The 14,611-nt window shown below is 42.2% G+C and overlaps 1 protein-coding gene across 5 annotated transcripts in view; it reads right to left on the bottom strand.

Annotated features, from left to right (window-relative positions):
• FHIP1A (FHF complex subunit HOOK interacting protein 1A) overlaps positions 1 to 14,611 on the bottom strand; it is a 349,320-nt gene that overhangs the window by 164,884 nt on the left and 169,825 nt on the right. For all 5 annotated transcript variants that reach the window (XM_069242647.1, XM_069242648.1, XM_069242650.1 and 2 more), the window contains one exon: positions 4,389 to 4,547. In XM_069242647.1, coding sequence (XP_069098748.1) covers positions 4,389 to 4,547 — 159 coding nt within the window. The remainder of the gene's footprint in view (positions 1 to 4,388; positions 4,548 to 14,611) is intronic.

The following is a 14,611-nucleotide window of genomic DNA, read 5'->3' as shown; positions in this document are numbered from 1 at the left end:
TCTTGACTAACACCAGACCTAAAAATTAATGCTGTTGCCTGCAAGGAAAGAAAACCCTAGCAAAGTGTTATTCGGGTCACTAAAAGAAGGAGGAAGAGAAGGAGACTTGAGAATCAATGGATTTTAGCACAGTTGTTACAAATACGTTAAACACTGGAAGTACAACTGTGTTATTGATATGCTCCACTAGGAACAACCTGACAGACACTAACCTGGAAACCTCACTTTTAAGAATGTCTTTTTCACCATAGAGTGACATATGCAGGCCTTGGAGCAGAACATCCGACCTAATAATATTGTATGAGGATTACTCCAATTATGCTATGTATTTACTTTGTCTTCTCCAGCTTCAACAATTTAATTAAACATCATTGGTTTGCAGTTCTATGCTTCCACATTTCCATTTCATAAGATTATGTATATGGCACAGACCAAAGCCACCAAGCCTCAGAGTTCTGACCAGTGAAACATTTAGCCACAGTAACTATACAGGCAAAAAATACATTGCTGTTACTGAAGGATGATCATCAACGGTACCTAGATTAGACAGGCCCTTCAATTAAAGCAATCACACAGAGTGTCATTGTAGAAAGTACACATTACAAATAATATATATATATTTGTTTGCATTTACGTTGTACGAGTAGAACCCACAAGGTAACAGATAGCACAAGATCTTTTGGAACCTTGGCCACAGCTTGGCCTGAACTGGATCTAGAGTCACTTATTCTCAATGGAGGTGTCATTAGTGCCATTCTAAGTTTCTATCTCTCAGTGGCTATCTTTTCCATTTCTAGTTCTTTCCTTTTCCTTCTGTTTCTCCTCCCAAATTCGAGGTGGTGTGTACACCGGATGTATTCTAGAATATAAAAAGGTGGCGAGTTTCTTGGTGAAACTCTGGAAAATGCATTAGGGGACACACTTGGTGTGTGTCTGGGATAGATCGGTGCTAAGGGGATCCTAGAGACTGAATCCATAATGCTCTCTTCCTGGGTTCCTACCAAACTTCCCTCCCCACAGTCAACTACAGCCTCATTCCTTTCACCTACTATCTCAAACTGGTCCCTAATGGATTTAGCAAGAACGTCTCTATTACCAGTCCTGGGAATCCCCGACACCTTGTCCTTACATAAATCCTTCTTCTGATCTATGGACATGGTGCTGAGATCAATTCCCAACCCTGTGTTTTTCATTGTGTATGCGTGTCATATTTGTGTGCAGAATAAACTGGACTTATTGTACTATTGATGCAAATTGGAAATGTCCAATGCCACACATGTATCCAGGCTCCTAAACATTATGCAACCCACTGCTGACACCAATGTTCAGAACCCCTTTCAGAGGGCCACGGGCTGGCAGGGGTTACTTGGCTCAACCATAGTAGTCGACGCCTTTAACTCCTGATGTACAGGAGCCCTACCTACTATGGATTCTGAGCAACTGGGCCAAGTACCCATTTTGGACTTAACTCTCAGGACAGCGTGGTCCTAGCAGTCTGAGGCTCTTTTAGGGGGGCAGTGAGGAGTGGATACAGGGGAGTGAACACATGCTCACAACTCAAAATGCACACAGAAACAGCAGCAATAAATCATTGTCCAGCCAAATTCTCACTTTTATGAAAAAAGAGAAGTACTTTATTTCTACTGCTACCATCACAAAGGAAAAATATGCTATTTGCAGACAACCACACAACAAAGCATAGAGTGCGCATTCTGACTGTGTTGGGCAGGTGTGCCCCTTACACTGGCTTTCCACCAGCCTTTTCATAGCAGGGGCCCCACCATTAAAAGAATGGTGTGAATTGGGGTTGTAATCAGCCAGGCAGCTGAATTCAGTGCCGCCCTGGCTGGTCACCACTCCGACTGCTGTCACCACGTTGGGAACGGCATTCCTGGCAGGGACGGAGGCTTTAGGTTGGTCCCCCTGCCAAGGTTGTAATTTCCAAGTCAGACCGCCTGGTGTGTGGTGGTCCGACCGCCACTGCGAGGCTGGCGGTCCTCATAATGAGGCTGTAACGATGTTTTGGTTTCTTAGTGACTGGATTATTCAGAGTGTAAACTAATGGAGGTCTAAGGATGCCTCCAGCCCAGCTGCTTGGCTTGAAAGTAGGTTGAAATCAGTTATGTGACATGAGCATAACAAAGAGGGTGTAATGTAAAAAAAAAAAAAAATCACTGACTTAGTGGTTTACAGCACAATACGAATTATAGCTCTGAATGAAATGTATTGAAAGGGAATATACAAGTTAATGTTAGAATTTTTAAGAAAAGATTTAAAATGTGTAGTCAGCTATAATTAAATTAAAAATATGGTCTTACTCAATCCATTACTAAGAGTAAGATTTTCTGTAATTTATACATTTATTTACTGTTTCGTGAAGATTTATATACTTTTGCTCCCTTCTTTTTATTGAAAAAACAAGATATATTGTTAGATTGATACAAAGCAACAGTCCCCTGAATTGGGGCTATGTACACTTTAATGTGTTAACGGTAGAAGAACTGATATGCAGATATTAGTGGTCTGTGTGTCTATTCCTGGGGGGATAACATGGGTGCATAGGTGTCTTTGGCGATGGTTGCTCACTGAATCAGAAGGGTTGAGAAAATGTAGAGGTGAATAAGGAAATGTAGGAGTGGTTAAGGGATGCAGGAGTAGTTAAGGATGGCTTGAGTAGCTATGGATTTGCTTTAAAACATGTAATTGAATTGGTTATTGATAGTGGAGGGTGCTTCCTGGTAGTTGGAATGAAGCTGAATGATTGTCGAACTCCAAGTCTCCCTATTGTAAAGTGTAGGAAACATTTAAAAAATGTATTTAACTTCAAAAATATTATAAATATTTCTATATTAATGGAAGATTATTTTATATATGTATTTTAAATGCAGAACAAAAGGAAAAATACTACAGCACAAGTGACTTAATTTTAAAATAATGTTTTAATTAATGGAAATATAATAGATTTAAATTATTTTCTTGCAGTTTAAATAAAAAAATGAATTCCCACCTCAAGAAAAAATATATGTTTTATTATGGCTTATTAATTAATAAAAGTGGTGTATAGAAATAACTAGAATTAATCTAGTTCTATTTCAATAACAAATATTATTACATTAACTTTTAATTTCAAATGAGGGTAGTAAAATATTTTCTAATTGAATAATACATACTATTTTTATATATATATGTTTTAAACAATAAATGATATTTATTTATATTTCTAACTGTTTTAAATAATTTAATTTACAATTTATTTTCTATGGCGTTTAATTTTAATTCCCTACTTCCATTATTTTCTATGGGCAGGTGTTCGCCATGTGGGGTGCTGGATTTACTATTGTTTTTAGTAACTTCCACTGGGATTTTGTGAATAAGCAATAAGTACTAAACTTACTCTAAAGTGTATATTACTCAAAAGTCTAAGTTAACTTTGTACATTAGGCCCTGAATCTCTGTTACTTTGCAATACCCCTCATCAACGGCATGTGTGTTCCTTTCTGGACTTCACACGTCCCCCACCCAATAGCATCTACTGTAACACGGCTACTATACTGTACACTGGTAACAGTGATATTGTTAATGTATTACCACCCAATGTAAGTGCATTCTCTACCTATCATGGTGTTATGTTATAAAACGTTTCTGATCCTTTGCGGTGCAATTATTTCCTACTATTAAAATGTATGCCTGTCTTTGGGCATAATATACCTTACCTCTGCCCTCTTCGACCAAGTCCCTAAACTGAGTTCCTTGCCCTTGTCTGCATTCTAGGAGAGGGCCCTGTACCATAGTCTGGGAGTCACCCTCCCATGGTTTACCTGGTAAAATCGCCTCACTGGTCACCAAGCTGCTCAGACAAGATTCAACTGAAAAATAAATAAAATCCCAAAGACAAATGCCGACAAAGTTCTACATGACTAGGCCTAGAACTAATAGGCTATCTAGCCTGAAATTGAATCTCTCACTCCCTGCTTGCTTTTACTCCTGTTTCCCTCTTCAAGTGCCTTGATCGTAAAAGCAGAAAGATGAACATTGTTCCCAAACAAACCTAGCATCAAACTGAAAATTCGGTCACCTATCCTCATTTCTCGTGGGATATTTCCGAGAACACACTATTCCTCAGTTAATCGATTTCTTGTTCTGATACTGTACACAAAAACATGTTTAGTTAAAAGTGGGGAATGCATCATTACATATTTTAAATCAATATGCTCCAGCACAGCTAGAAAGAGCTCTGGAACCTGCGAGGCACATTTGCAAAATGTGAGATGTTCCAGTCTGGATGCCTGTAAATGTTTGACTGCAAAAGAACTTGTACATAAACGTATTCATATGGGAGCCAAACATAACATCCACTATGCAGAGCTCAGAGAGGCCTCATCTGTTACCTGTATGACCGCATTGCAGAACTCCAGGGAGTTCATAAACTGCACGAGCTCAGGGACCTGCAGCCAGTCTTCCTTGCACAGGCAGTGCCACTCGTCGCCTTTATCTTCCAGCTTTGTAGGCAGGGATGAATACAGGCCACTCAGCCCTGTCGCTAACACCTGCAGTAAAATAGAAGGAAGAAGAAATCACTGAGACGTCAACCACTGCTGTGCAAGGGCAAGCCGTTTTAAGTGTAATTTTGTTTTGATATAATCTGTTAAATCCTGTATTGTGCAGCAGTGTTTTAAATGGAAAAATAAGTGCAGGTACTCATCCAAATTGAGCTGTGGACTTTGGGAGGGACTTGGGTTCCAGCATCCAGTGAGATCAATTTATTTTCGGTGCACATCTATGTATGTTCATACAGAGAGAGATAATGTATGTGGCTGGTACCGAAATATCATACGGAGGGAGATTACAGGGCATGGTGGCGGAATCAGCGACTGGCTCACATCCCAGCTCTTTCAAGGACAGCGAACGCAATTTTAGATTAACTATTCCACTTCCAAGTTCCTTATGAGGCCAAGCCAGCGGTCTCAGTAAGGTGCTCACTGGGGTCAGACCATGAGTGGAAGAGCAAAACAGTGCAGTCTTATAATTAAATATATAAACACCCTGACATGGTTATTGTCATACGTGTGGAGCATTCCTAAAGAACCACCTGTCCTTCGAAGCCACCCTTCCTGATCTGATTTACACAGCTGCATTCACGCATGCACCCTAATTTGCCTTAGTTAACATAAGTAACTATTTCGTTTTCTTAGAGGGTTATTTTGGTCAGGCAGTGTGAGAATCATTAAATAGGTTATATACTGCATAGTGAATACAATAAAGGGTTGCAATTTAATAGTAAAGTACACCTTTTCATTTATATGGGAAGGAGTTTTATGTAGCGCTGTGCATCGCCTCATGGTTACTTCACAGCGCTAATATATGAGGCTGTATAGATATTTCCATAGTGCATGCTCCACTCATTATGTGTATGTATACTGTACAGAACGCTACTGCAAGACAAGCATTTTCAATGCAACGGGTCTCGCATTTGTTCGAGTTAGAGCTATTAGCGTTGTAAAGCAAAAAAAAAATGCAGCGCGATCGCGCTATGTAAAATGCAGCGCGATTACGCTGCGTGGAAAATAAACAGATAAAGTAGTCCGGCCTCGTGTGTTTTTGGTACTTTACCGGTGCTGTGTTGGTGGGCTAAATACCAGAAATGCAAGCGGATTTTAAAAGGCAAGCCAACGAACCAATGTAAGTGACTGACGTGGCATGGGCGTGGTTTCAAGCCCAAAGAGAGATTACAGAATGGACGGAGCACTTTGTGCTCGCCCATAAAAAAATAAGCGCGATCAGCTGATTATGGACGCCATTTACTGGTCACAAGAGGTCGCAGCTGCGGCCTCTGGCTTGCCCCTTGCGACCGTGGCACATCTTTTATGACCCCTGGCCCCACAGGTAGCAAAATCTGTGCCATAAAGACAAGGGCACCTCGCCCCAATGGGCGCCATTCTCCACCTTCGTTTCCCGTTTATTTTTGTTACTGCACGTTTAGTGCAATAAAAAAGTGGTGCACCAGGAATCTATGCTGTGTGTGTGCGCTTCTGGGTGAGAGTGTGTTTATGTGCAGGAGGGTGTGTGTTTGTGACAGAGTCTCTATGGGTAAGCGTGTGTGTGCGCATGAAAGTAAGACTCAGTGACATGTAGTGAGTGAGAAAGAGTGAGATTGCGGTCAGGCAATTTGAGTAAGTCACAAGAAATTAGAATGAGAGCAAGTAAGAATGACTAAGTGGTTTAAAGTGGATGAGTGAGAATGAATAAGAATGAGTGTGAGGGAGTGAGTGAGTCACAGTGAGTATGCATGAGTGAATCAGAGTAAGGGAGAACGGGTGAGAAGAGGGTGTGCACATCAGTGAAAAGTATGTGTGAGAGTTAAGAGAATGTGAGTGTGTGTGAGAATAAGTGAGGGTGAGTGAGAATGAGGGAGTGAAAGTGAATGAAAGTGCTTATGAGTAAATATGCTAAGGTCAGAGAAAGAATGAGTGAAATTATGAGTGGGGGCAAGAAAGTGAGTATGAATGGGTGCATACACGTGATAATTAATGAAGGAGTTTGAGTAAGTGAGAATGAGTGTGAGTATGAGTGAGTGAATATAAATGAGCAACAGTGAGATGGTGGTGTCATGCTTACAATTCTGCCATCGTCCCCGGAAGAACTGAAGGTAATGCTTGGATTATAGCAGCTTCCCTGGCAAAATACTACAGTTGGCATACAAGAGGGAATTGTTAGCATTACAGGCACCTTACAAAATACTTGCACTAGCATGCTGGAGGTAACTCCTGGCATAACAGGCACCCTTGGTAAAATACTGATACTAGCACACCAATGGCAATTCTTGGCATACAAGGCACCCCTTGAAAAATGCCGGCACTGATGTACGCAAGGAAGGCACATCTGGCAAACTGCTGTCACTAAGGGGGTCATTCCGACCCCGGCGGGTGGCGGAAGCCGCCCGCCTGGCGGGAACCGCCAAAAGACCGTACCGCGGTCAAATGACGCGGCGGTCATTCTGACTTTCTCGCTGGGCCAGCGGGCGACCGCCAGAAGGCCGCCCGCCGGCCCAGCGGGAAAGCCCCTTCAACAATGAAGCCGGCTCCGAATGGAGCCGGCGGAGTTGAAGGGGTGCGATGGGTCCAGTGGCACCCGTCGCGCTTTTCAGTGTCTGCACATCAGACACTGAAAATCTTTATGGGGCCCTGTTAGGGGGCCCCTGCACTGCCCATGCCTGTGGCATGGGCAGTGCAGGGGCCCCACAACACCCGTTCCCGCCATCCTGTTCCTGGCGGTATTTACCGCCAGGACCAGGATGGAGGGAAGTGGGTCGGAATCCCCATGGCGGTGCTGCAAGCAGCGCCGCCATGGCGGATTCCTTGGGCCAGGGGTAAACCGGCGGGAAACCGCTGGTTGCCCTTTTCTGACCGCGGCTTTACCGCCGCGGTCAGAATGGCCCTGGAAGCACCGCCAGCCTGTTGGCGGTGCTTCCGCGGTCCCCGCCCGGAATGACCCCCTAAATCATTAGAGGTATTTCACAAAAGAGAGGAAATCATGTAATGTGGGAGGGGCCAGCAATGGCAAAATACTGGGTCTGACATACGGTGTAATCCAAGGTATATGGATGGCATTAATATCAAAGTTCTGACAGCAGCATATTGGATACATTTTTGGCATAAGGGGCGCTCATGGCTTATGTGTGCTACCCATGACAAAATGCTGGCCTTGGCACAATGGAGGTGATTTTGACTTATGGGGGAACCCATAGCACATAATGGGATGAACTCTTCGGGAGTGTTCACTGTCACTGACTCTGCACACCATGAAAGGACTGGAATATGCAAGAATGCCCTCTGAGAGTGTATGTTTTTTTGGCAGGTTTATGTGAAACCTGTGCTTTTGAATACCCCACTCTTTTAAAAAATGTAATGGGGGAGAACTTTCCAAAGCCCCTGTAAAACAGGTTGGCTCGCTACAATTCACAGCAAGTGTTATGTCCCACCAGTTCCAAAAATAGGGTCAGCGCACTGATAAAGGTGGTTTTTACACTAGACATTTGTATGTGCAGTGTTATATTTGATCTTGCAGTTATTATGGAACTTCAGCGATGTCAACTATGACTATGTCTTCAGGGATAAATAACAGCACCTCCTGTGGACATTAAAGGTCAAAGGTTATATGATATCACTTCATGTGTTTTCATTAAGTTCAACTGCTGTGTGATGTCACTTCCTCTACCACTAGCATTTTGGAGAATCGACATCCATGCTGCTGAAATAGAATAACTTTGTCTCTAGAAGTTCATAGTGCACATTTTACACACACACACACACACACACACACACACACACACACACACAAATGCCAACACTCATACATGCACATCATTCGATAAACCGTATTTGTTTCTACTAGCACAGTATTACGGTTGTACTTTAAACGCACATGCTTACTCTTTCTCATGGTCAGTGGCATCACCTTCACAGACATTCTGGCTACAGATACTCATCACCTCAATGTCAGCATTTCCTGCGAGTGTTGCGGCAGGCCTACGCATGTGTCATGCCCACAATATGTTTGAAAGAGATGGGTCTGAGTGGACCCTGCTCTGTTGACAGTGTGGTGTGTGCAGGTCCCTGGTATATCACTTGTGGTGTTTCAAATGAGTCGCTACAACTTAATGCAGCAACAACAGCTCAGAAGGTTCTTCAATGAAGAATAAAATCACTAGTTGTAGTTTCTGAGCTGTGAATGGCTATAAACACATATTTGTTGGTCAGTCTTGGTGTGATCCATTTTCAGCTCATTCAAAATTTAAGTGTAGTTGGCGGACTCCTCTCGCTGTGCTCCCCTCACAGCACTTGCAAGACCACATGGGGCACGGACTTCTTGCAACTTCCACTAATTGGGGACTTGAAACAGTTGGGTGATGTTACCTGCTGACTGCACAACACTAACGACAAGGTGTGACTCAGAGACTTCCTTGAGATATTGTTTTGTTTGACTAGCCAAAGATCTGAAGCTGCTCCTGACTAGTATTTGGCGTGCTTATCCTTCATAAGATATCACTACAAGACCGCCTCTGGCCTTTCATTTACGCTATCGATGAACGTTTCACCTCGAGGTTCTGTGCAGTAAATCACTCGGATTCGTTGTGGCACAGCAGAAAAGCTAAAAAAGCGAAGGATTTGGAGGTTTTGTTTCAATTGGGACATAATCAGTACTGGATGCCATCTTGAACATGTTACTGAAAATATAGAAAGAGAAGGCCCATTTTTGCTAATGCATGAGTTAGGAGGAAAACGTGCAGAGTCCTATATGCTCAGAGAGGAATACAGACCCGAGTGCTCATGGCATCCAAGTAAAAGGTCAGTACAGGAGGCAGAGAAGTGAGACAAGGCATAGTTATTCACAATGCAATTGCATGTAGAAGGGCCTAGAAGCTTGAATGGTCACAGGAACGGCACGCATTTCAAATCCACGTTCATAAGTAAAGGGAGTTTCAGGACAGGAACACAATGAGCATTGATGCTTGAAGGCCAGCAGCTGTGTGAGGGAGGCCAGACAGACGGGGGATTCCAAGTCTGGAGTTAGAAAAGGAGGAAATACAGACAGCCTTTAGAACGTGAGATAAAAAGGTATTGCCGTTTATTAATGTGCACATAACAGATATGTAACCTTCGCTTTCCTGCAAACGTGTAATTATATGCTTTTTCATGAGAAACGTGGCTTTATGCGGACGTAAGTAGTGATACAATGTACCAAACAAGCGCTTAAATTAAAAATGCATGACGAGTGATAAGACGCCTTCAAAGTGGCAAAAGCATAAAAAAAGGGCTGCTTGAGTTGATGAATTTGAGAGCGGTTTCAGACTTAGAGCTGTGCTGCCCTCCCGGCCATTATTCATAAATGCTCATATTAATTGCCAAACTGAGTCCTGTCGTTCTTTATTCGTGACCTGCCAACAAACATCTATCAGTGAATACCAGGGGCGGCACCTCCATTAGGGCAGTAGAGTGTTGCCCCCCTGCCAGCAGCAGCAGCAGCTGCAAACCTTTTACTAAAAAACTATAGTAAACTGTGTTTATAATTGTTTTTTAGTAAAAGGGGTGGGGCCACGGGGTGACAAGCAGTGAAGAGTGTATGTGTGTTTGGCCGGTCGTCTCAGGCCGGCTACACCCCACATGCGCACAGGGCTCTCTCCAGCCCAGCAACACAGTTGCTGGGCTGGAGAGAGCCTGCACAGGCTCCCAGTCCTCCTGGGAGCCCCATTTCTGGGCGCTTCCAGCTAATCCTGATGCTGCTTTAAGCAGCATCAGGATTGGCCACAGGGCAGGCTGGGAGCCTGTGCCTGCCTGCAGCCAGCAGAGGAGAGGAGCAGGGCACGGCAGCAAGAAGGTAAGTGTTTATTTTTATATTTTTAAATTAATTAAATTTTTATTTCCCTATCCCCCCACCCCATCGCAGCACCCTATCCCTTCTGCACGCAGCGAGCTGCCACTGGTGAATACATACAAAGTTCTTCTGGCAATCAGTCTCTTCAGAAACGAACCAGCTACTGTCTTGCGTTGCTACACACATGTAACATGAGCCTGGCTACTGCAACCCAGAGTGCCAGTACTCTCTATAGGCAAGGACAAGTTCCAGGACTGAAAGAGGAAAAATTCCTAAGGACAGGTACTCAGTACCAGTGAGTACTGGCCCCTTTAAAGCGCTGCTCTGCAGCAACAATAGAACACAGCAACCTTCTTTTAATAACAGGGCATACTGTCATTGGCTACATTTCGAACATACCTCGGGGGAAGAGTGGCATTAAAGAGGGTTATGCCACTTCCGCAGTAATTTGGGTCTGTCGATGTGTAGTAAGTTGGATAGCTCTACAATCATATACCAGCCTACACATGTGTGTTTGTATGCTAGTCGACTGGACAGCTACCAAAGTAAACCTGCAGTTTATGTGCCATGTCGTTGAATTATGATAAGGTAGACCACTTTTAATGATACTGCAACAATAACATTCAAATGTTACGACTCTCTAAAAAGTTGAACAATGATTTTTAAATTAAATCAGTTTTCAAATGTAATGTTAATAAAATCAGATAATAAAATCAGAGACTCGAGAAGTTGCTTCAACTACAGCTTCTCCTCCTGCATTTTTAAAACTAGAGTCAGTGAAGAGACAAATAGAGAGGCGTGCTGAGTGCTCTAATTCAAACATAATCTTTGAATGTGATTTACAAAGAAAATCCAAATGCCCTTTTGAAGAAAATTCAAAGTGCTCTGAGTATTGAATTTTCACATCCTTACTTGAAAACAGATGTTTACTGAAAGGCTACTGTTGGTCTTCATGTAAATTTAAGTTCTTACACATTCCTCACTCCATACCAACATCATCACAGTGATTACCACCTTCATCCACTTAGGTCTTTTGGTACCACCCTCAGGGGGATATGAATTTATTATTGGCATGTATGCTACAAAGAATAGACACAGAAGCTACAAATCCTACCTATTAGATAGAAATTCTATCTGAAAAGGGACTTCATTTCCAAAATGTGTCTGATGTAGGGGCTCTTATAAGGACTACCATAGAATCTTGAACAATAGCAGTGTTAGGTAGCCGCAGGGCACAAGACCTTACTGACGATCTGAACAAAGAAAAATGCTTAGTTTCCCTTCATTATGTTTAAAATTTGGTATCTAAAGTCAAGGCTCAAGGTCATTAACAGCTATAAGCTAACTTATTTTACTGTTGACAGTGGAACATATATGTGTGCACCTGCTCTATGTCACCACATGAGCGCAGTCTAGGGTAGTGCACAGATGCTGCACAGCACCAGTACCTTGTTGCACATGAAGGCTCACTATAAGAAACACAGACACAATCATTTAAATTGAAGAAACAGCCAACCTCCCTCGCCATACTCACATCACCCCACACCGGAGGGAACTACACTGGCCCAACAAATTCAAACTACACACACACACACACACACACACATACACCAGCCAGGCTCGAACATCCACGTATACTTCTACACACCTCCCAGAAACCTCCTCTCAGCCGGTCTCTCACTAGCAAGCCAGAGGCTGTGCCTGCTCTTTTTTCTCCTCCAAAGCATACCTCCCTCTCCACCTTGGAGCCTTCTCTTGGCTTCTCAAGTTCTGCAAGAAGCTGTAAACCTGGCTCTTCGACTAACCTCTCCAGGTGTCAGTCTCCTGGCCTCCTGATAAAGCACCTGGATCCTTTTTCAGGTCCTATATAAATAACTATGACATAACTTTGTCCCTGTCCTTCATTGTGGCCTCCTTTTTGGAGAGGAGTGTTTACAAAAAGCCGGTGCCAGACCCAAAACAGTTTCTTAGGAGATCACAAACTGCACCGCCTACTGATGTCATTGCCTACCATAGACAGTGGATGCAGTGGCTTGGGGGTCCTGATGCACCCCCTAAATAACCATGTTCAAAGGCCTGGGTCAAACGTCAGGCTAAGTCTTTTGACAAATCGCTGCTTTTTTAACATAGAAATTGGTGTTTACTTTCCTTTCTTTAACACAAAATTAGAACATTTTGTAAGGTGGACTACCTGACAATCTTGCTGGGTTACTATGATAGGAAAGTTTGAAGAATGTTAATTTTTTCTAACACACATCAAAATGTAAATATCTATTAATGAACTGTACAGATATATCAGCAGTTTAGAAAGCACAAATGAGGCATTTTTTGAAATTCTGAAGTGTAAAGAAAACAAAGATTTTAATAGGATCAAAACAAATCAAGATACTTTACTTGATTACATGTGGATGATAAATATTGCTGAAACCTGATTTTCACATATTATTGCTTGTGTACTATGGTTTTATCAGTAAAACTACATGTCTGTGTTAGGCTTTTGATCTTTTCAATGGGATACGTGCTGTCTGTAACAGCAATAGATTTGCAACAATATGCTCCAAAATGCAGCAGCTTCGTACCACTCTCATGCGGAATGGAAGTGGCTTATTTGCTACACTTTTTCTTTCTGTGCACTTGGATTCTTCACAATCCCTGTAACTTCAGTGATGTAACATTGATAGCTGCACCCCAACTCTTCAAAATGTTCTAGCTCCTACTACTCTGGCAACCATCATTCTATCTCTCTGACAGAGTTCTTAAATCATCTCAATGGCCTTGATCAATGCTTTAGATGTGCAGGAATGCATATAAAAACAATGCATACATTGCAAGTGTCCACTTCTTTCAAGCAGGCAGCATCCCACACATATGCACAGATGGGTTGCACCAAAGTTGTTTAACGAACGTGCTATTTTTTTCTTTACAATCTTGAATCTGTGGGTCACAATTCATAAAGGAAATAAACTACAATTATCAGATTTAAATAAAAAAAGCTATGAATGGATCGTTTACTTGCCTGCACTGGTTCACCTCGAAAAGTCCCATTGGTTTTTGCTGTGGGTCTAAATATTTTTCTGGCTATACCAACAGGGTTGGGACTGGGACAGAAAATAGCCTGGGCACCAAAAATAACAATGCTCCCATTAGCAAAGCAGACTGATACAAAAGTGGTCCATATTTACACATTGGGGGAGTTTTGAACTTGTGAAGACCCAGGGCATAGGTATTTTGCATTTGCAAGGTATGGGAGACTGCGTGGATTTATGCGTGCAGCAGGCTATGTTTATGTTAGTATCAGAGAAACCAACAGCAACAGCTGGCCCACCAGACCATAAAACAGGCCCACAAATAGAAAACAAGCATTGGCAAAGCCAATAGGTCCTGGCAATCTGAGAGCTTCTGGAGTTGTCAATGTATTTTAGCCATATTGAATAGCAGCATAGCTGCAGTTCAGCATGGCTGAAAGCCATGTAAAAAAGCTCTATGGCCCAGCCTACGCTGTATTCGGAAATTTACATATTTGAAAGCACTTTCATCTACGATAATGATGAAAAAAGTTTTGGTGAAATAAAATATTTGGGCAAGAACATTTGCAAAGGCCACAGGTCTCACCTCTGCATGACAGCTATTGGCTGTGTGAATTTTGTTTAGTCATGTTGTACCGCTGCTGTGCAACACAGCAAAAAGTTACCCAAATGTCTTCTAATGTTTAACATTTGTCCTGTAAGCGCACACTACCAAACATGCACAACTGACTGATGGAATTCTGAGAATCTGTATGAAAGTGAGGCTAGATTAAGAAAGTGCTACACAGACATAATAATAGTAGTAATACAAAGCGCTATATAAATGCTTACAAGAGCACATTTAAAAAGATAAAATTCAGAATTCCAACTTGCATACATTAGTCACATTGTGGATACAAAGATGCATGTATGTTAGAAGTAGCATGATCTAATTACTTAGTTCACTTTTTATAAAATCCCAGCTGACACAAAACATATATAGTGCTTTATGCCTCGGAAGAGGTATGGAAATGCAATTTAAGTAACAATATAACACAACTTAATGGTATCACCAGCATGTGAATAAAGTTTCAACTTCAAAATTATTGTTGGCGATAGCTTAGATGACAGAATGCTGTAGTTAGAAAGGAAAATTAATTACATATTTATGTGTTAAAATAAATCGTAAATCTTGAAACAAAACAAACAAGGCGGTATAATCATTAAAACACAAC

This window comes from Pleurodeles waltl, chromosome 1_2 (assembly GCF_031143425.1).
Source record: "Pleurodeles waltl isolate 20211129_DDA chromosome 1_2, aPleWal1.hap1.20221129, whole genome shotgun sequence".
Taxonomy (NCBI): domain Eukaryota; kingdom Metazoa; phylum Chordata; class Amphibia; order Caudata; family Salamandridae; genus Pleurodeles; species Pleurodeles waltl.
Note: the sequence above shows the minus strand (reverse complement) of the source record. Positions and strands in the feature narration are given on the sequence as shown.